Source organism: Mustela erminea, chromosome 3 (assembly GCF_009829155.1).
Source record: "Mustela erminea isolate mMusErm1 chromosome 3, mMusErm1.Pri, whole genome shotgun sequence".
NCBI lineage: Eukaryota > Metazoa > Chordata > Mammalia > Carnivora > Mustelidae > Mustela > Mustela erminea.
Window position 1 is genome coordinate 33,532,424 of NC_045616.1, and position 20,966 is coordinate 33,553,389.

General features: G+C 36.8%; 1 protein-coding gene across 2 annotated transcripts in view; it reads right to left on the reverse strand.

The window, feature by feature from the left end:
* The window catches only part of MAN2A1 (mannosidase alpha class 2A member 1), a 169,062-nt gene that overhangs the window by 33,548 nt on the left and 114,548 nt on the right, over positions 1 to 20,966 (reverse strand). For both annotated transcript variants that reach the window (XM_032335581.1, XM_032335580.1), the window contains exons 13-16: positions 15,450 to 15,615; positions 13,814 to 14,032; positions 12,933 to 13,055; positions 9,511 to 9,625 (exon numbers count right to left, since the gene is read on the reverse strand). In XM_032335581.1, coding sequence (XP_032191472.1) covers positions 9,511 to 9,625; positions 12,933 to 13,055; positions 13,814 to 14,032; positions 15,450 to 15,615 — 623 coding nt within the window. The remainder of the gene's footprint in view (positions 1 to 9,510; positions 9,626 to 12,932; positions 13,056 to 13,813; positions 14,033 to 15,449; positions 15,616 to 20,966) is intronic.

Genomic DNA, 20,966 nt, shown 5'->3' on the forward strand with positions numbered 1-20,966 from the left:
CAGATCATTTTAACACCTATCTGGGCAGCGGAAGTCAAGCCTGACCTGCAGAATCTCAGAGTTGGCCCAATTTTCTCCACCAACCCAATCACCTTATTCTAGCAATTTTGAAATGCAAAGAGAACATTTCCAAGGAGTATACGAGACACTGCCCACCATATTCAAATGGTTATCAGAGTGAGAGGCAGCAGCTTGGGAGAAAGAGCAAACAAAAGAGAGCCTGACCCACAACTGGCAAGTTTTCCGTATCTTCTTAGTGCCGCTCAATGTATGATTAGGACAAGTCCTTATATCAATGTGCCCTAACAGCAACTGGGCCACACCCACCTAGGAAACTGAAAAGTGAAGGTGAGAACCTAAAAGAGGTTTTTAACTGAATTTGAAATAGATATGAAATCATATAAAATCAAACCTCAAAAAACCCATCTAAGATTCAAAGCAAGGTTTTCAGTGAGTGTCCTTAAAAATGTAGGTTCTTGGGCAAAAATGCAAGCTTATTATATAACTGTTGCCCTCATTCCCTCTTCTTGAATCTATGTCTAAGCAGAGGGGTGCCTGAGCCATCACTTCACTGCAGAAGTAGGACAATGGTAACAATAACAATAGGGACAATAAAAGCTGTCATGAAAAACCACGGATTTTAAGTCTAAATATTGCCCCTCCAATTTGGGGAGTATTTTGTTCTGTATTTAAATCATCAAAAATACAAAAAATAATTTTCACATTATGTGTTTACTTTCATGACAGTGCTTTTGTGAACTTATCCAACTTAACCAGGAGTTGACACGTAGAATTATTAACTAATTACACACTGCTTCATTCAACACATAAACTTTAAGGATAATTCTTGCAACAATGATAAATTTAGTAGGCCATTATGGAGATGATGTTTCTAAAAAAGCAAATATTATCATTTTTAAAAACTGTACTCACATCTGAAAGTACCAAGAATAAAAAATGGTAATAACTCCCACATTTGGATGACCTTTTTCTCCATGTTGACTTACTCAACTTGCCTATCCATTGTAAGATCTAATTTATCCTCTGAGGTACTTGCTGATTTCCAGGTCTGTAAATGTTCACATTGATTATTTCTCCACAAGTGAAAATTTTAACATCTGCTCTCATGAATATAAATTTGAGTAAATTTCATTCCAAGTCTTGAATTTAAGAAAATGATGATGTACCACTTTGTTTCATTTCTAAAGCACTAGATAAATAACTACTACAACTTAGGGATGAACTTATTACGAGCGAGGCACTAGTGTACAAAATTTTAGGCTTTTCATTTCGGTAATTCTTACAATGACACAAAAGTACACGCATAATAGCAAAGTTAGAGCATTTGATTCCATGGATTGCAAATTTTGATTAAAGATGATAGCAATTAACCACAATATACTTGAAGACCTAATAATAGAAAAAAAAATACACAATAACACTGGAAGCTTTTCTTTTTTTTTTTTTGGTCCTATTAAGTATTGATTTTAAGAAACAACAGGTATTTTGGAAGCTCTGTCTTCATGGGAATGCAACATCTACATCAATAACTTTTTTAAAATTAACATATAATGTATTTATTTGTTTCAGGAGTATGGGTCTGTGAATCATCAGGCTTACACAATTCACAGCACTCACCACAGCAAATACCCTCCCCAGTGTCCATCACCCAGCTATCCTATCCCTACTCTCCCAACCCTTAGCAATCCTCAGTTTGTTTCCTGAGATTAAGAGTCACTTATGGTTTGTCTCCCTCTGTGGTCCCACCTTGTTTCATTTCTTCGCTCCCCACCTCCCATGAACACCCCCCCCAAATTCCTCCTATCAGAGAGAGCATATGATAATTGTCTTTCTCTGATTGTTTCACTTAGCATAATACCCTCTAATTCCATCCATGCCATTACAAATGGCAAGATTTGGGTTTTTGAAGGCTGCATAGTATTCCAACAGACAAGGTCTAACGAAAGCATTTCCATGGGAAGAGAATAAAACAGCTCACAACACTGAAACTTTTCTGTTCCCTTCGGTTCCCTTCCAAGCTGGGGCTGGTCCAGGACAAGTGAGGGAAGAATATGGAATAATCACAATGGTCTGTTTGCATACCCTTCAGACTGACAGTCACTCTGAACTTGCCTACTTCCTGCTCTCCTGAACACGTTCCTTTCCAAGGTAGCTTAATGCAGGAAGCCTGGATTCTGTGTACTCTTACTTCTCAAGTTGATCTTGCCATGGAGACAAGCAGTTCTTCCTTGTTTTTTCTTTCTTTCTTTCTTTCTTTTTTTTTTAAAGCACACTTTTACCATTACTTCTCTCAACTTACCAAAAAAGAAGCAGTAGGATACCTCTCACTCATCCTAACTCAGTGGATGCTAAACAGAGACAATTTGCAGTACTGGTGTTTGGCTGAACTTTAATGGTTGGGTAACAAATATTTTTCCAAAACATGTGATTTTCTTTTGTTTGCTTTCAACAAAATTGAAGGTGTATCTAATCAATTTGTCAGGCAGTAAAGCATTATAATTAACTGACTGAAATTCATGTTTGACAATAGACAATTCTGTGATTTATGGAATATAACTCACAAGGAGTTCAAGGGACTGAATGACATTTTTTTTTTAAAGAGATTTTATTTATTTGCCAGAGAGAGAGCGAGCGAGAGAGAGAGAGTACACACAAGAAGGCAGAGAGGCAGGCAGAGGCAACGAGAGAAGCAGGCTTCCTGCCGAGCAAGGAGCCTGATGCAAGAAGGAGCCTGATGCAGGACTCGATCCCAGGACCCTGGGACCATGACCCGAGCTGAAGGCAGCGGCTTAACCAACTGAGCCACCCAGGTGTCCCTGAATGACATTCTTATAATAGAGCTCCTTCCATTCCCACCTACTTATTTACGGTAACTTTTTTTTTTTTTTTTTTGCCTTACCTTTATAAAAACAAAAATTAAGAAAATCGATGCTGAAACCTATCTCAATCTAGCATTAAGTATAATTCACCAATGGATATATGAACATATGTGGAATATAAAGGGTATATATGATTCATCCACTGAGAGAAAGGTTTTCATTCAAGCTCATGAAATAAATGACCAAAATGGTAATACATTGGGACTGTTTTGATCAACTGTATACTATTAATAATTTTTATAACTCAATCCAGAAAAAATTTAACACTTACTTTTAGGATGAATGAATTGCTGAACTTAAATTAATATACACATACATATATGTTTCATAAGAATAATGAAAGGTTGATCAATACCCTCAAGCATAAAAATAGTATATTAAGATAAAACTCTGTGGGAAGCGGAATGGAAATACGAGTTCAAGGAGAAAATAAAGATGTTTGACTGTTAAAGGTCTTATTCAGGCCTTTTTAAAAATGTGTGATTTCAAAATCAAATTGCTACTCACTGGATATGCTTATTTTAAAATGTCAGTATTTATTATACTCCAGAAAAAACATCTTTTGCAATTTTTAAAATGTATAAAAAATAGATGTCAACTTAAATATATGTAATAGTTTTCCAAATCCTTATAGGAACAAAGGAGTTTGATTTAAAAAAAAAAAAACCCACTTCATGCGTTGTAATGTTCTTTCCCTCCTTTCTGCCTATATAAATGACATTTCTCTAAGACACAGCATCTCAACAGCCCACTTCCTTTATCAAATCTTCCCCAACACCCCCAAACCTCAATGGCTACTCTCTTTTCTAACACTTATGTCTAATTCATCTGGCCCACATCCTCTTTTTTTTTTTTAAGTAGACTCCACACCCAGCATATAGCCCAGTGTGGGGCTTGAACGCACAAGCCCTAAGATCCAGACCTGAGCTGAAATCAAGAGTCAGACACCGAACAGGCAGAGCCACCCAGGTGCCCAAAGCCTACACATCATCTTAAGGAGAAACAACACTTAATATGTGCCAGGCTTTATGTACATTAATTCAGTTAATCCTCCAACACTTCCATGAGGTAGACTCTTTTATTGTCACCTTTTTCAGGATGACAAAACCAAGGACAGAGAGGTAATAACTTGTGCAAGATCAAGCAGCTAGATGGTAAGCAGCGGGAGCTAGGGCAGGAGCTGAAAATGACATGCAAGTGTGTTGACTCTGGAGTTTGAGCTCTTAACCATCATACTTCCCCTATATTTCCCATCCCTACGCCCTTCATCTGAGTTTACTACAACACTTATTTGTAGGGGATGATGTTTCCCTGCTAGGAAGCTATGCCTTCAAGATAGCAGCTGATGTCAAAGAGCCCCCAAGATAACCTCTGAGTTCTGAATTTGTATAAACAGCATGTGCTTATAGTCCCTCAAAATAACCTTTCCTTTCATGTCTGTTGGGAATAATCAGATTCAACCCATAGCTCCTTATTCAATTTTTAAAAGTTCCAATTAAAAGGAAAAAAAAAATCCTTAGCAGTCAATTACATATTATGGTATTCCAAAAATGTTTTAATTACCTAAGTCTGCCTAGCCATAACTTACTTAATGCTTTTACTCTTAAACTAAATATGGAATGTAGTCCTAGGGGGGAAAAAATGAGAGATTGATTGCAAACCATTTTAATATCCAGTCCTAGGGGGGAAAAAATGAGAGATTGATTGCAAACCATTTTAATATCCTCATGAATCTTTTTATGGAAATAAAAACAACTTCAGTGAAGCTCTGAGACCTTGTTTACAAGTAGGAGGACTCTAGGGATGGAAGGCCCAGATTCAAGCATCCTTAGAAGATGGAATTTAAGAGCAAGGAGTTAAGCACAACAGAGACTTTATGTGATACTAAGTTTTGTGAAGACTCCTTAATGGTTACACCTAATTGGCCATCTAGTCTTTCTACCATTTAAGAAACTGAGCCCATAAGAAATTTAAGGACAAACTCAAGGTCACTCTGGTTGGCTTCAAGGTGCAACTAAGGATTCAAATCTCTAATTCCCAATGTGATTCTCTTATGTATTTAACCAGAGGAAGTTCATTTTGACTCTCTAAAAGTCAAGGGTCATGTTATGAATCCAATCATATTACATATTCAAAACAGAGAAAGACTAAGCGATCTCTTTTTGAATGCTAACTGTGCCCACTCAAGGAAATGATTCAGTCATAGCTGCCAAAGGAAAGTCTTTTCTTCCATACTTTTTGATGGCAGTTCATTACATTTTACCTCCAGGCTACTTGCTTTCTTTTAGCAAGATCCATTACATTTAGTACTTTCATAATATGTCAGCAGAAAATAGGCCAAAAGTATTGCATTTAGGTATTTCTCCTAAGGGCTGAAACATGGTTTACACACATACTCATTCACTCACAAACACCTGCCTAGAAGAACGTAGTCCCAGGGAAAAGAAGCTTGAAGATATGTATTATAACTGATCTGGAACCTGAACCTTGTGCTGGAGAAAATGTACATGACACATTGGTAACCCATAGCAACCTAATTCTTCAAAGTAGCTGCTGATGTCAGAAAACTAGGGCACCAAAGTCTAATAATTACCGCTCCAAAGACAAATGAAGCCACAGCTAAGAAATGTCACCTACTGATCATGATGTCACTGCAAGTTATGCACTTACTGTGATGGCACAGAAACAAATATAACATAAGGGGATACATGGGCTTCTGCCTATATCACATTCTATCTTCCAAACCAAGATTAACAAAAAAAAAGCTAAAGTAGTCAAAGCAGCCTTAGGAACATGTAAAGCTTCAACTAAATACAAGATGATTATAGTACGAGAAAACTAATCCTCACTTCTCCCACCATTTCCTCCAGAAAAATGTTATTTTCTATAAACGAAATATAATCTTTGAAAAAAAAAGTTACAAAAGGGCATTTCATTAAATTATGGGTGCTACAAAATGGATTTCTTATTTAACCTGATGGAAGGCAAAACATTGTGTTGCATTAGAAATCTCTCAAATCCCTCTGATCTTGTAGAGCTTTTAAAGCTAGTGAGCACAAGATTTCCTCTAATTTAATATTTCTAGGAACCTTTGAATGTAATGTTTGAACAATAATGAAAAGAAACACAGAGTGTTTTTTAATAGCTTAAATGATGTTAAGAGAGGGCTCTAAACAGCAACCCCTACCATTTTCAGAATCTGGAGAGAATGCAAATAAGACACTGAAACTTAAATATAAAACACTAAGGGGGGGAAACAAACAAACATCAAAGTTGGTTGAACCCATACCAATTCAGTTTGTTGCAAAATCCATGATGACCACACAGTTTTTATAATCTGGCAAGTGCTATTTGAGCTCTGTTCTTGACTTTGTTTTCTCTCAAAGCTTAATTTGGGCCAAAGGTTACTTTGGGGAGAAAATGGTCATAGAGTAACTAAAACAGAGATTGAGGAATTTAAGGATACTTTATCAGGTTCACATTACTTTAGTTTTTTAAAAGAGTATTTCAAGTAAACGGATTTTGAAACACTCAATATAGACTCTCAATAAAGACAAATAATCCATATCACAAATCTTCCTGTTTCTTTATCCTGTTGCTGAGAGGTAATAAAATCTTTTGTTTAATTAATGGTTTAGTAACCTAATACAATTATAGTATCTAATCATAAAATATTAATAGTTTCTCTCCCCCAAGCCCCATTTTTTTCTGGCTCATAAATTCGGAACTAACAACAAACATGCTCTATTCTTTAATACTCATCCAGTAACTGCATCTGGTCAGTTTAAAGGGGGCAAAATTAGCATACATCCAAAGACAGTTTAGTAAATTAAATTCGAAAGTAGGTATTTGTGTTCTTTTAAGAAATATTAAATACAAGCCGATCTACAAAAGCATGTAAGTTGGCTGATGTTTTCTTTAACACCTAAGAGGGAAAGCTACATCCTGTCCATGGATTTTGCTCAATCACCCAGATGCGTGGTTTACATGAGGCCAAAGTTTAAAACACCGAAGAGCTTTCAAGTATGGCAAGTGCGGCTGCTTTGGTACGGCATAAACAGACCCCGTTCAGGCACTTTGAACTTGTCGACATCCAAACACCCTGAAGACCTCACATCTCTTTCTTAGGTTTTGATTAGTGAATTAAAACCCCAATAAGCCAGGATCCAGACAACCTGAGCCTTCATGCAACGGTGTGTGAAAGAAAATGACAGATGGAGGGAGGTCAGGAAGGCCACTGAGAAAAAGGCTCTCTCTCCGCAACAGGCCTTATTTTTCCCAAGAGGGAGATCTATTGAAAGGGGTTCAGATACAAACACAGAAGGATGTATAGTTTGGATGAAAGCCTTTCAGGTGAACTGGTATCTCCATCTCCTACTGAGAGCTTTCATGTTGGGGAAAAAAAAAAAACCCACCAAAAAATATAAACGCTCTGGGCTTGAGAGTGCAAAAAGAAAAATTGCTATGTCACTTCGAATAGTTATATATGCTGGTTTCAGGTTCAATCCAGGCAAGAACAGTAAAACTCATCTGGAAAAGCACTCTGAGTTAACTTCACATTATACGTCGTTTCCCACCAACTTCTGAAGCTTTCTGCTTCCAAACTACAAAAATCTAATACAAATGCTTCAGCCTGTTTATTCCACCCACTGTGACATCTAGAGGCAATCTGGGGTCCGTATTCTTACTTTATTATTATTACTTTTGTTATGCTAATACTCTAAGCGCCCCAGTTGTGAACAACTTCTGTTTCTTAACTCACTAATCCACCGGCATGGTCACCTTGGAGGGCTGGGAGTCAGTTAAATCTTGGTGGTTCCTGATTACGCTAAGGGGCTACTAGCCAGCCACTGGGCATTTTGGACTACTCAGTAGGGGAGAAGGAGAGAGGAGAAAATAAAGGCATTTAGGGTCTGGTTCTCTGGGATGAGGCAAGTCAGCCAGAGTCTATTAATTTCCAAATCAACCACTGGGGTATGACAGCAAACTAAGCTTATAGTCACAGCAGTAGCAGAAGGCCCTCTAATTTACAGAAACCGTCTCTGTGATGAGCTCCAGATCCCCTGGACAACCCGAGAAAACTCTGAGGCTGTCGTGATGGTGGACAGACTCATTTAAACGAAAGCAAAAGCAATTAAGCGAACAGACTTGACTGAGAAGTTGGAATTATCCGGCGAGTAGTTTCAGCGTTAACTCTGCAACACAGCCTATTCCCTGAGTATACCTGACAAAAAATGACGGTAAACCATGCTGATGACACAGGTCTGGGCCAAAGTGGGTGCCCCATTGTACTCAAGGAAGAAATATTCCATTACAAGCAACAGTTTTAAGCAAATCTAAAAGCAGATAAGCACATCATGTGACGATGCTACTTTTTACCCATAAAACGAAAGCTTTGGCCATAGCTGAAGGAGTAATTTAGAGCTCTCAGAGACGTTGAACAATGGCTTATGCAAGAGCAGAAAGGGATAGTCAAAAATATTATTTCTGACTTTCTAGAGATTTTAGAAAACTCAATAAAAGCTTATTTCAGAAGCACAGGCTTCCTTGCAGGGAGGAAAGTGAACATTCCCTGAGCGCAGTACCCTTTGCTTCCCCACAAAACCCAAAAAGCAAGGAGCATCTGACCATATATTTTATCATTAGTTTTCAAACACTTTATTATCTACTGGTATAAAGATTCAGGGAAACAATATTTCCTTTTGTAATTTTTGCAGCCTAGCTAACAGCAAAGAAAAATCTAACGTGGCATTTTTATGAGGTCCTTTCCTAAGAGAGTTGAGACCATGGTAAGTGGTCCACTTACTAGGATTAGGCCTGTGGTTGGAAAAGTACTTTATTCTAAAAACAGTGAATTCAACACCAACCAAAATAAATGTACAACTCTGAGGGTACCTGGGAACCCGGGCTCCGCCCAAATCTGAAGGAAGGACAAGAGCCACTGCCTGTGGTTAAGTCCCTAAGAGGATTAAAAGCCTATTTACTATAACTTGTTTGATACAGATGCTGCTCGGTCCCATCCGGAAAGCAACAAACAATCGCCCGGCTTTATACTCTCCGAGGTAAAGAGATGTAAACAAAAGGAACTAGTAACTAATGTTTTTCTTAAAAAGAAGTTAAGTTCCACTAACACCTGCTAGTGTGATATATTCCATATTTAAGACAGGCTGTACGTGGGGTGGAGGGGGTGTGCGCGTGTGTGTGTATGTCCCCGAGGTGGTCAGTGATCCACTAACTGAAAGCCATACTTGACAGAATTCCCATTTGGTAAAATTAAAAGCAAAACAAAACAAAAAAACCCCTCTTTTTAGATCTTAGAAATAAAGCTTCCAACTAATGAACTCATGACCAAGACAGATATTATGATAGATACGGGTGATACACAGAAGGAAAGAACCTATATATGTAGAGTTAAATGTCTGACCATTTCTGATTATCAAAAGGTTAAGTATATTTTTAAACCACACAGTGAGTATGATGGCAAGTTAAGAAAAGACTACCATATATATACCGTGTTCAAAAACCAATGGCTAATTTACTAAAAGTGACACACACACAAATTCCAGAACCAGTATACATGTTTCACAACTATGCTTCTCTGTTTTCTTACCCTGTATGTTGTACAGTCGAACTCTATGGGTAACATGTTCCAAAAAGCAAGTCACGTCTGAGTAAAACCTTCCATGTTGCACTCTGACAAAGGGCAGTGTTGTGTAAACATAAGGCTGAGGAGGAAATGACATTTTTTAAAAAAAAATTTTAGCTTTTAACTTTTCCAAGAGATGTTTATTACCATTTCCAAAATAATACATAACACCTGATATTTGCGATTTCAAGTGAAAACAAAACCTTACAATGTATCAGAATATGCACATGCTATAAAAATGGAATATAAGGTTTTCCATTAGACAGAAAGTGCTGAAAACAGAAAATAAAAATGTTTACAATGTGACTGGCCTAGATGATCTACAAACATTCCTCCCAGCTATAAAAATTTCTAATTAAAACCCTTCTATATAGTCCATATGTTATTTATTAGAAATACCATTCATTCTACAGGAGTGACATTTTCCCAGGGAAACATTTATTCTAACCATGGCCCCCTAATGTTCAGGGGTCAGGGCAGGTGGCAAGGATGACCACAGGGAGTCATCTAAGCAAAGAGAAAGCAGGATTCAGAGATACCGTTTAATCACAGTTAGGTTTACTACTCTATAAAACACACTGCCCTTTTACTAGAAAGAAATAGCTGAATATAAAGCAAATTTACAAACTTGAAAAAACTATGGCAACCATTGGTTTAGGTTTCATCATTTTGAACCTAGTGTCAAGAAAAAACAGGAACAGAATGTAACTTCTGCAACACAGAAACAAATAGAAAGCATTTATGAAGAATTATATTTTCTTTTTTTTTTCTACAAGGAATTATATTTTCTTAAGCATTACAGGCTGGAAAGGCTCAACAATGGCATGTCGAGTAAGTAAGACACTACTTAAGCAGTGTCAGATTTTCAGACTGTGCAGTTTTCTTCCAAATGTATCTCTCTAGTTCTAGAAAAAATATTCCGAAATTAACATAAAGTGTTAAGAGTTTACAAAGTTCTTAGACCTAATTTTACCATATAGCTAAAAAGTAAGGGAAGAAGACAAGAGCTGGCATGGGGATTTCTGGGCTCTTGTCTACTTCTGATGTGCCCAGCTGCCTCCCTGAGAGTCTTGTATTTTCTCTTTGTAAACACGTGATAATTCTCTTGGTCTTTTTATTTAATATTAGAGCTATTTAAAGATAGAATAATTTTAAATAAATTAGTCACAACTGTCCATGAATAATATTCTGTAAGTACAGCTACTTTTCATTTTTCCTTTAGTATAAGAGCAATCAATGGGGCGCCTGGGTGGCTCAGTAGGTTAAAGCCTTTGCCTTTGGCTCGGGTTGTGATCCCAAAGCCCTGGGATTGAGCCCCTCGTCAGGCTCTCTGCTCAGTGGGGAGCTTGCTTCCTCTTCTCTCTTTCTCTGCCTGCCTCTCTGCCTGTCAAATAAACAAATAAAACAAAACAAAACAAAACAAACAAAAAAACCCAGTCAATCAAAACCAAATTCCTGGGACACCTGGGTGGCTCAGTTGAGCATCTGCCCTCCACTCAGGTCATGATCCCAGGGTTCTGGGATTGAGCCCTGCACTGGGCTCCCTGTTCTGCAGGGAGTCTGCTTCTCCCTTTCCCTCTGTTGCTCCCCTCGCTTGTGCCCTCTCTCTGGCTCTCTCACTCAAATAAATAAATATAAATGTTAAAAAACAAAAACACACATTAAAAAAAAAACCCCATAATTCCTGTCCAAGTGAATACAGACTAATACAGCTTATAAGGATCCACTGCCCTTTCTGGAATGACTACTCTGAGCTATAGTTTACCTTTAATTTCTACCTGATTTTAAAAAATCAAAAGAACAAAAAACTAGACGCCTTAGGGTGATCAATGCTATTCTTTAAAATCTATTATTTGATTTTGGTTAGCAAGCTTTTCTAAATTGTAGAACAAAAGTAACTTTTGCAGGAGACAGGTCTCTAGACATCAAAATATGGGGAAAAAATTAAACTTATCTTGAAGTAGAGAAAACCTATATAAGTAGAAGAGCAAAGATGTTCTAAAGAAAAAAATACAGAACGGACTACACAAAAATTTAAAAAATACCATAACAACATAAAATAATTAAATGACACACTGATGGAACACTTTGCTATCTATAGGAAAAAGGATTAATTTTTACCATATATAAAGAATGCTTACAGATCCGTAAGTTGTACCCGTAGAAAAATGGTCAAAGAACTTAAACAGAAAACTCACAAAAGATATAGGAGAGAGTATGAAGGTTATCTTCCCTAATAATCGCAAAATCTTAACAGTAAAATATTTTTCACCCATTATTATAGGAAAAGCTTTTGATATGGCTGATTCTCAGTGCTTGGAGTGGTGTATTAGAGAGCTACTCTCAAAAACGCTGGTGGGAGCGAATATTTATGCAGTCACTTTATAGGACAGAGAAATAGCTCGAATCAAGTCTTAAAGGCCTCATCCACTGACAAAAAATGACTCCTCTAGAAAGTTATTCTCAGGAAATATTCATCACTGCATAGAAAGGATGGTACAAAGAAAGCTTATCACAATGCTACACAGTACTGAAGTATTGGGAGAAAATCTACATATGCAACAACAGGAAATTCTTTTTTTTTCACATATATATACATTTGTGTGTGTGTGAGAACATTTAAGTTCTACTCCCTCCGCATATCCATTAATACAGTGTTATCAACTATAGTCACCATATTAGACGTTGGATCCTCAGACCTTTAATCACAACAGTATATATTAAAATTGTGTTTTCAAAGAACACACCATCTGATTGTGAGCACTGTCACAATGAAAAAATATGTAAATATAAGAAGACAAAACTTGAAAATGGGGGAGAAAGGGATATGCATAGCAAGACAACAAAAAATATATCAAAATGTTGGCAGTAGATTGCACGGCCTTTGGAATAGCTAGTAAATTTTGTTGTTTTCTTCAGTCTTCTGCATTTTCAAAAATGTGCCAAAATTTGCATATATTACACCTTTACGGTCAAAGGGAGGGAAAATTTTTTTTGTTGTTTTTTAAGTGTTGAAAGTTAAGTAAAAAAAAAATGGCTCACTGGGCAATTTATTTTTCTCCTCTGGCTAGATAATTTGTGTCTGTCTATATGCCATGCCACATATGTATAGAACACCATGACAGCACCTGAATTCCATCAAATCTGACTTCTTTCCATGGAGATCCATTGTTCATTATACCATCTTATTGAATTCCAACCCTGAAAAATTATTTTTTTTTACCTAACACTTAAGACTACCAATTGCCAAGTGACAATAAGGAAATATAATAGTGGAACCAACTCATCTATACCTAACAGATGACCAAATAATGAGATGACGTCATTTTTTTCTTCATTACTCTTTCAATAAATCCTTAATCACAGCTCAGCTCATTGGCACTTACCTTGGCTTCCCCATCAGGTAAGAAGAGGTAGGCACCACTTTTGTCCTTTTTACTGGTGGTTCCATACCATGAAAATTGCACTTTTACTTCATGACGTTTACCATCTTCTTTATTTATCATTTCCTAAGGATAAAAACGATGTTTAAAAGCAACTCACTTTTAAGATTTTAATGATGTTGCACCTGGTTCTATGTTTATGTTGATTTAAAAAAAAAAAAAAAAACCAAACCTGAAGACAGACTGAAAACAGCTAACATTCTGCTTCTAATGTTCATGATTCTTGGATGAACACCCAAAACTAATACTTAGAAGTATACTTTTATATCTTTGAATTTAAAACATTCACAACAGAAACAAAAAGAACACATTTCATCCAGGAAGAGAGACACACAAATGAAGAGATGTAGACGAGTGCTTCTAAAACTTTCTGTACTGAAGAAGCACATTTTCATTTTTTTTTTTTTAATTTCCAGTATGCACAGACCAGTATTTTTGTGAAGTACAATAACAGTGAATTACTAGGACAATTAAATTTAAAGTGATAGACCAAATATACACTCAAATTTTTTACTATTAGATTCAGCAGGCATAAACTTACTGTGTCGTGGTGCTTTCAGAGTTTCCACAAACACTGTTCTCAACTGTACCAGCTTCTATACTTATCTTGTGGACCAGTAACAGTTCATGGAGCAACACCACACAGACCACACTTGTTAGGAGCAAGTGGTCACAGTGCACCCCGAAAATCAGATACATATAGCTCATCCATTCTTTCTCCCATGTTATTTGCATCAACTTTCCCCTCTTTACATACATAATCTGCACACATTCTAATAAAAGTGATAAGCCTTTCATGACTTTGAAAACTATTCAGAACATACCTCCATGAGCCCAGACAGACCAAACCGAAGTTTAACAAAGGAGTTCTCTAGAATTATATCTTCGTCAGTACTTTTTGCATTCTTCATGTTGAAAATTCCTTTATCTTTGACGTTACCATTATGCAGGACATACTCAGCTAAATGTGGGTCTGAACTTGCTGATTCCAAAATGGTATACACTTTCAGTCCGAGTGGTGGTATCTGCACTAGGAAAGAGATCTTTAAAAGACAGATGAGAAAGTTTTAAAAAGAGAAATATAATCTACTCAGAGAAAAGCATTTATACATCTAGTAGAAACAAAAACAAATTGGAAGGGGAGGTGAACCGTGAGAGACTATGGACTCTGAAAAACAATCCGAGGGTTTTGAAGGGGCGGGAGGGTGGGAGGTTGGAGGAACCAGGTGGTGGGTATTGGAGAGGGCAGGGATTGCATGGAGCACTGGGTGTGGTGCAAAAACAATGAATACTGTTATGCTGAAAAGAAATTAAAAAAAAAAAAGACTGTTAAAAACAAACAAACAAAAAACCACCGTATTTTAAAGAGTACTCTACTATAAAGATGTTTTGAGAATTTATGGGTAGACTATCCAACATTTCCATTTATCCAGGAAATCTAATGCCTTGGTCCAGCAGACAAGGCACAAAGCACAGAGGATGCACCCATGGTTGTACGTGACCTCTACCAGAAGGTAGTTCTAGGAGCTCCTCCTCCCTTTTCTAGACAGGCGGTCTCCTGCGACATCTGAGACCCAAACTTCTATTATTCTTTTCCTTTCTAACTAGAAGACTGTGAATTTATGAAAGCAGCCAGAAATGGCTTTTTAAAAATTTTTTTTAATTAGCATATAATGTATTATTAGTCCCAGGGGTACAGGGAATCCTGTGAATCGCCAGATTTACACACTTCACAGCACTCACCATAGTGCATACTACTTCCCAATGTCCATAACCCCACCACCCCAGAAATGGTTTTTAACAAGCAAAGTAATTCTCATTTAGAGTTCCTAGCTATTGGTTCTGCCTTCAGAAGTACAGTTTAACTTGCACTCAGGACTCCAAAAATTCAACTTTTCTAGTGACACAGGGATCTAGTTTAATATTACTTTAAGAAAACCATCTATTACTTCAGGCCTGGTTTTCTATAGTTGTATCTCAGGAAAAAAGCACCTTCCTAAATGTTAGGAAGTCTTTCCTTTATGGTATGTCACATCATCTGCGGTGAAAAGCTGAAAGTAACTGAAATTACATAGAAAAGGTGTTATTTGTCCCAAATTCAATGTGCATAATTTTTACTAAATTGAGTTAAAAAATTCAAAATATTTTAAGTAATGATGACTTTATTACTTCAGGAAAGAGTTCCAATACTTACAAAGATATGGAATATACATGCTAATAACATACTAGTAATAATATATGATACACCTACTAACAATGATATTAGTATTCTAGGAAACACAGGATCTCTTTTCCTTTAGTGTCATATAACTGGTCAGTTAAATCCTCTGGTATCCACAACTTGAACCACTTCACATACACCAATCTGACAGCTCAAGAGGGGCATGGCTACATACATAAACTACATACTGGCTATGCTTTTTTAATGATGCTTCTTTAAGATCTAGGGCAAAAACCTACCTCATAGGCTGTCTGTGAAATAGTACTTGCTGTATTCCAAACTGCACTCATCTGAATTTCCACAGGCTTTCCAGAAGCAGAAGACACTTGTGCTGTGGGGGAACTCACATACACGGAGACCACTGAGATTCGGTCTTGTTCTGAAGGGTTACAGACCACAAGATACCTGCAAAAACAGCTGCTTCACTATTCAGGTCTTAAAAAAAATTTTCTACTTTTTTTACACTATGTGTAAGGACTCAGCTCATAGATAGTCATAGAGTCAACACACGAAGAGAGCTTATAAGGAACATTCTGGTACAATTTTTGGAGAACATACAATTTCATCACAAATAACACACAGTACAAACGGTAATGAAATAATGATTCACTTTCTAAGAATAAATGTTATACATACAAATAAGAGACATTAATAGAACTATAATAAAGTTATTTCCGTGGCCCAGAAAATGACCTATATAACACATGGTTTTATTAGCCTTTCTAAAACAATCAGCTTGATAAAACTAATTTCTTGGTCCCTGCCTAAGTTCTCTGAGTAAGAAAACACATGCATTGCCTATTTGTACTTCAGCCACAATTCATTTCAATTAAAATCCTGACATTCATTTCAGACCACTAAAAGACAACAAAAATGTATGGCTATCCACACAGAGTCACACATATATATATTTTATGTATATGGGGTCCTTATTCCCCAAGAGAGTTGGTTCTGGAAAAAAGATCATTTGAAGTAACTTCACTTAAAAAGGGGGTTAAAATTTTATAACAAACAATGGTAAAAAAGATTTGATTGGGCCTAGCTAAGAAAAGGACAACACAAACCAGCAGAATAAGTTTAGACAATATTTAAAACTACAGGCAATTCTTAGAATGAACAAAAAATGAATGAACTGGAGTTTCTGGCAGACTTTTTCCAACAATATTTTATATTAGCACATTATGACATTCTTCACACATTTAATTTTTATAGAATGATTTTAAACATAACTACATTTGTAAAAAATATTCAAGGACTTCATCATTTTTCCTGAAGTCCTCTCTTAATTTCTTTGATAGTCAAAGAATTCTTAGTTGGAGATCCTCATGGTTTCAAGGCTTTGCCTGTGAGCATAAGTGTTCTAGACCATCATATCGCAGACATCATGAAATACACAGTCTTTGAAAGATTTATGATTTTACTTTATGATCAATTTTAATCATATTATCTTCAAATAAATCAAAAGATATTTATTTCAAAGAGGAAGTTTGAATAATATAATTCACTGATTCATTACTGAATATTTTCTTGATTGAAATATTTTGGTTTCCTATACAAATTTGTAACTGCAGGAACACAGAACTGAATAGTCCGATAGCAACCCCATCTCCCCCTGACCCCCTGACCCACAGTGGCTACATCAGAGATGGCAGACACAAGCTAGCATTGCTTGCTTAGTGTATTAGAAAGCTTTGTCGTGCTCTTTTATGTATGTTCTGTGTATTTCAATTGCATCGCAAATTGAGTAAGAAATAAAATTGATACCTGCCGTGGTCAAAACGAAAGTGAGGGACAACAGGAAAACATAAAAGAAAAGAAAGAGAACGTAGCATAAAATCTATAAAATATCTGACTTAGTCATTTATCGGGAGAAGCTCTTACGATAGAAATATTATTCTGAGATATCAGAAGCAACAATACAGCAATAAAAATGTCCCTAACTCCTAATGGCTTATAGTATGCATCAGGATCACACCACCTAACTTACATCACTTCTATTCACCAAGATTCCAGAGGTATACGAGAGAAGAGTGGCCAAAGCCATGCAGTCAAAAACATATTTACAAAGAACACTGAAGCCTTGATGTACTAGGCAAAACCCTATTTTATCCACAGAAGCAATTCAAAAGGATAGTGAGGGCAATGCTTAACAGACTTACCTGAAGGGTCTGCCAACCTTCTGGCACCCTCCCACTGCCCTCTATCAGAGCTTATGTTTCACTTGACTTGTCCTGTCACAAACCCTCCTGGAGAATCTCAACTACCAGGATTCATTGTTACCAGCAAGACAATATTATGTTCCTAATGTGCACTGGGAAAGAAAAACAGTTGAGGATCACCTATCCTCAGCACCAAAGATGTTCAAGCCAGCATCCCCGAAATGAGTGATTTACTGCTGAACCTCATGTTCCCAGAGGCTTAGAGGTATTATGTGAAGAACTTTAAGACATGGTTGGAAGCCTCGGGCCAGCAGAAACCCTAAGGCACACCCAGGTACTGAGCCTAGAACTCCTACCGGTAGGTTGGTTGGATTCTCCACTACACCTGGCTTGTTGTAAGGCTCTGGTAATGAAATGTAACACGTTCCCAATCAATCAATTAGGTAATAAGCATTCAGAACACTGGTTCTGTCCCATGGCCCATAGGGTGGAAAAGATTCACACTTAAAGCAAATAATAATTTTAACCATACATTTGGTTTTGTACAATATTAAGTCACTTTTAAAAATAAACTATGAACTAGTTTCTGTTTTGTTTCATTTTAGTAGCTAATTAGTATGTGACCATAATGATGTTTCTACTGTACTGAATGATTATGTAATTATCATGCCAGGAATCTATTCAAAAACTAAATGTGTAGAGTATATAATGAGTATAACGCTGCACTAAGAAAATCATTTTTTTAACATAATTAGAGATTCACACCAGGTTCTTCAAATGCACCACAGCATAAATTCACCTGACATACACACACTATAAGTAGAGTACAGAGAAAGTATAATCACATATGAAATATTTTCCTTCAGAAATAAGTACACAATCAAAAATTAACTAAAGTTTCGGTTTTATTATCATGTTTGGTAGTCAAACAATTGTTATTCTGCCAATATCCTTAAATAGGAGTCCATTTCAACCCATCTGCTGTGAATGAAATCAACGGGTTTCAATATCCTAAATATCAAACCCAGTTATTAGAAATTAATAATATCTGGTTCACACTAAAGAAGATGAGAGCAATAGTTATAACCTAAAAATGGGGATAGTAGATTTCTATTTCATCTTGTAAGTGACTATATAGGAAGCTCTGGACTTTGCCCCCTTGATTTTCCCCACTTTCTGGGTCATCTATCTCCAGATCACGTCCAGACTCCTCGCTCTCGTCATGACAGTAGGCCCCATTAACTTGGGGCTTATAGCAATGATCTCAATTCTCTGTGTACAAGGAACAACCCTCACCTCACAAAGGCAAAAGCATTCATATGTGACCTGTCCATCAAATTAGATGACAGATAATGATCTACTCTGAGAGAAAAATGAAAGGACATCTACATACTCATATCAAATTGGAAATCATTTTATGGAAGAACCAGAATTCCATTGTAAATGTGGTTCTTCTGTCCTTGAAGACTCTATCGAGGACGAGTCTATTTAGAATTCCCTCACCCCTTTGTAGAAGTGATTCATGTCATGTTAAAAAAGACAACTGTGGCACTCTGTCTTTAAGGCAAATCCAATCGGTGCTGACTATGAACGAGAGTCTATGAGCAAGTGGGCTTCCTTCTAGGACTGAATGAAGGGCAGAGCAGGGGTATGCCTCGTGGTCAGAGTGACCTTGGAGTTACCACTTAGCATGCTTCCTGTCTGCGCGGCCCAGCCCTCGGTGGCCTGTAGAGTCAACTTATAATGCACAGCCTTTCATCTTTCCCACTGGACAGGTAGGAAACTGAGGATAGGTATGCAAGCAAGACTCCCAGCAGAAAGTGGCACAACAAGACTCTGAACCTGACTTTACTCCCTTAGCCATCTTCTTAACCCTTTTATTCACAGGTCAAGCTTATAAGCACCTTTTTGACAACTGGGGTTTCCTGTGGAGATTTCCGTAGTTCCAAATTTACATGTGAAGAATTTTCTCTCCTCACTGATGCCAAAGATCCCCAAGGAGCCTCTTTCTTTGGAAAGTTCAGGATGCACAGAAAGCTATTTGCATTTCAATATATTATATTTGTAAAAGAAAACTTATAAACTGGAACAGTGGAGCAAAAAAATCTTGCAATATATACTAAGGAGCTCATCTTATGACCTCACGATATGAGGTAAGCAAAGCAACATTCAAGGAAAACATTTAAAAAGCATTACATGTATTTATGACTGTGCAAGGGAGATAAAAATGAGAAGTATCTGCAAATCTCCTTTAAGTGCAGTTTAATATCAAGTAAGCAAACACTAGGTTATATGAAAAATCATTGTAACTTCATGTGCCTAGTATAGTACCTGACACAGAATAACATTCAATAAATAGTTGATAAATGAGTAATGCAGAAAAATCCCACTAAGAGAATGTTTCATTTATAAATAATGCCTACTAGTATGGGGCTTTATGATTTTAGCAGATCATTTTCATTTCAGTTATTTTACTTCCACAAAAAAATGCTTTTAAGGTCAACAAGCTACACAATTAGCCCCTTTTCAAAGACAGGAGAAATGACAGATCCAAGATCACAGATAAAGTTAAGAATAAAGCAGACTAGATCTCAGTGTGTCTGATTCTTAATCAGTGACAGCATTGTAAAAAATTCATTTCAAATAAGAATGTATTCATCTCCCCTAAGTAGTCTCATTAGTGGAGCATAATCTGCAAGAAAAGTAGCAAACTTAAAGAATTTTCTGATTGTGGAAATATATAGATTTATATGTTTATAAAAATTTCAGTTTCTAGACTTGAAGTCTTTCTGATATAGTCCACCTAGTTTACCCGGTTTAAAACACAATTCTTACCATGTTCGTCGTTAGGGAGAAAACAATCAAGGTACTAAAAACAAAAAGCCATTTTGAGACATGGCAGGTCTCAAAAATCACAGAGTTCTGTGATTCCTGGGTTCTGGAATCAAACACCTTCAAGCTTTTAAAACCCCACCATGGGCCTTAGAATTTAAGAGGCTTTTGGCAAGGTATTTCATTTCTCTAAGCCTTAATATCCTCATCTATAAAATCAGGAGACAAGACTCTTATTGGGGTTAAATGATAAAATGCTTGGAAAATCACATAGCTCAGACCTGACACAAAGTAGAATCTCAATAGCAATTAAATCTCTCCTTTTCCTTACAAAATCCTCCTGGCGTCCTGACCAAGGACTCTGGTACCTGAATCACACTGGGCAGTGGAGTGAATGTTTTAATTAACCCAGGTCACTGAACCACCTTAAATGCTTTTCTGTGTAAGGTATATAAAAATCTAAATGAGAGAAATTAACCAAACTATGTATATGATAACAAAGATTCCTTGAAACAAGAGTTAGGGTAACATGGAAGGGGGGAGATCAATGCTCAGGTGCATACAATACGCCCATGTAGAAAGTAACCACATGGTGTATGAATAATTTAAAAAGAAAAAAAGGACAGAGAGAAGGAAGGAGGTATCCTTCCTAAAATGTGAAGTTATCAACTTATGAATGTGATTACATAGTTCCTGTCGTGGAAGTACCTATAATCTAGGAGGAGAGAGAGACGGAAACTGTTAAGTTCAATATATAGGGTAGGT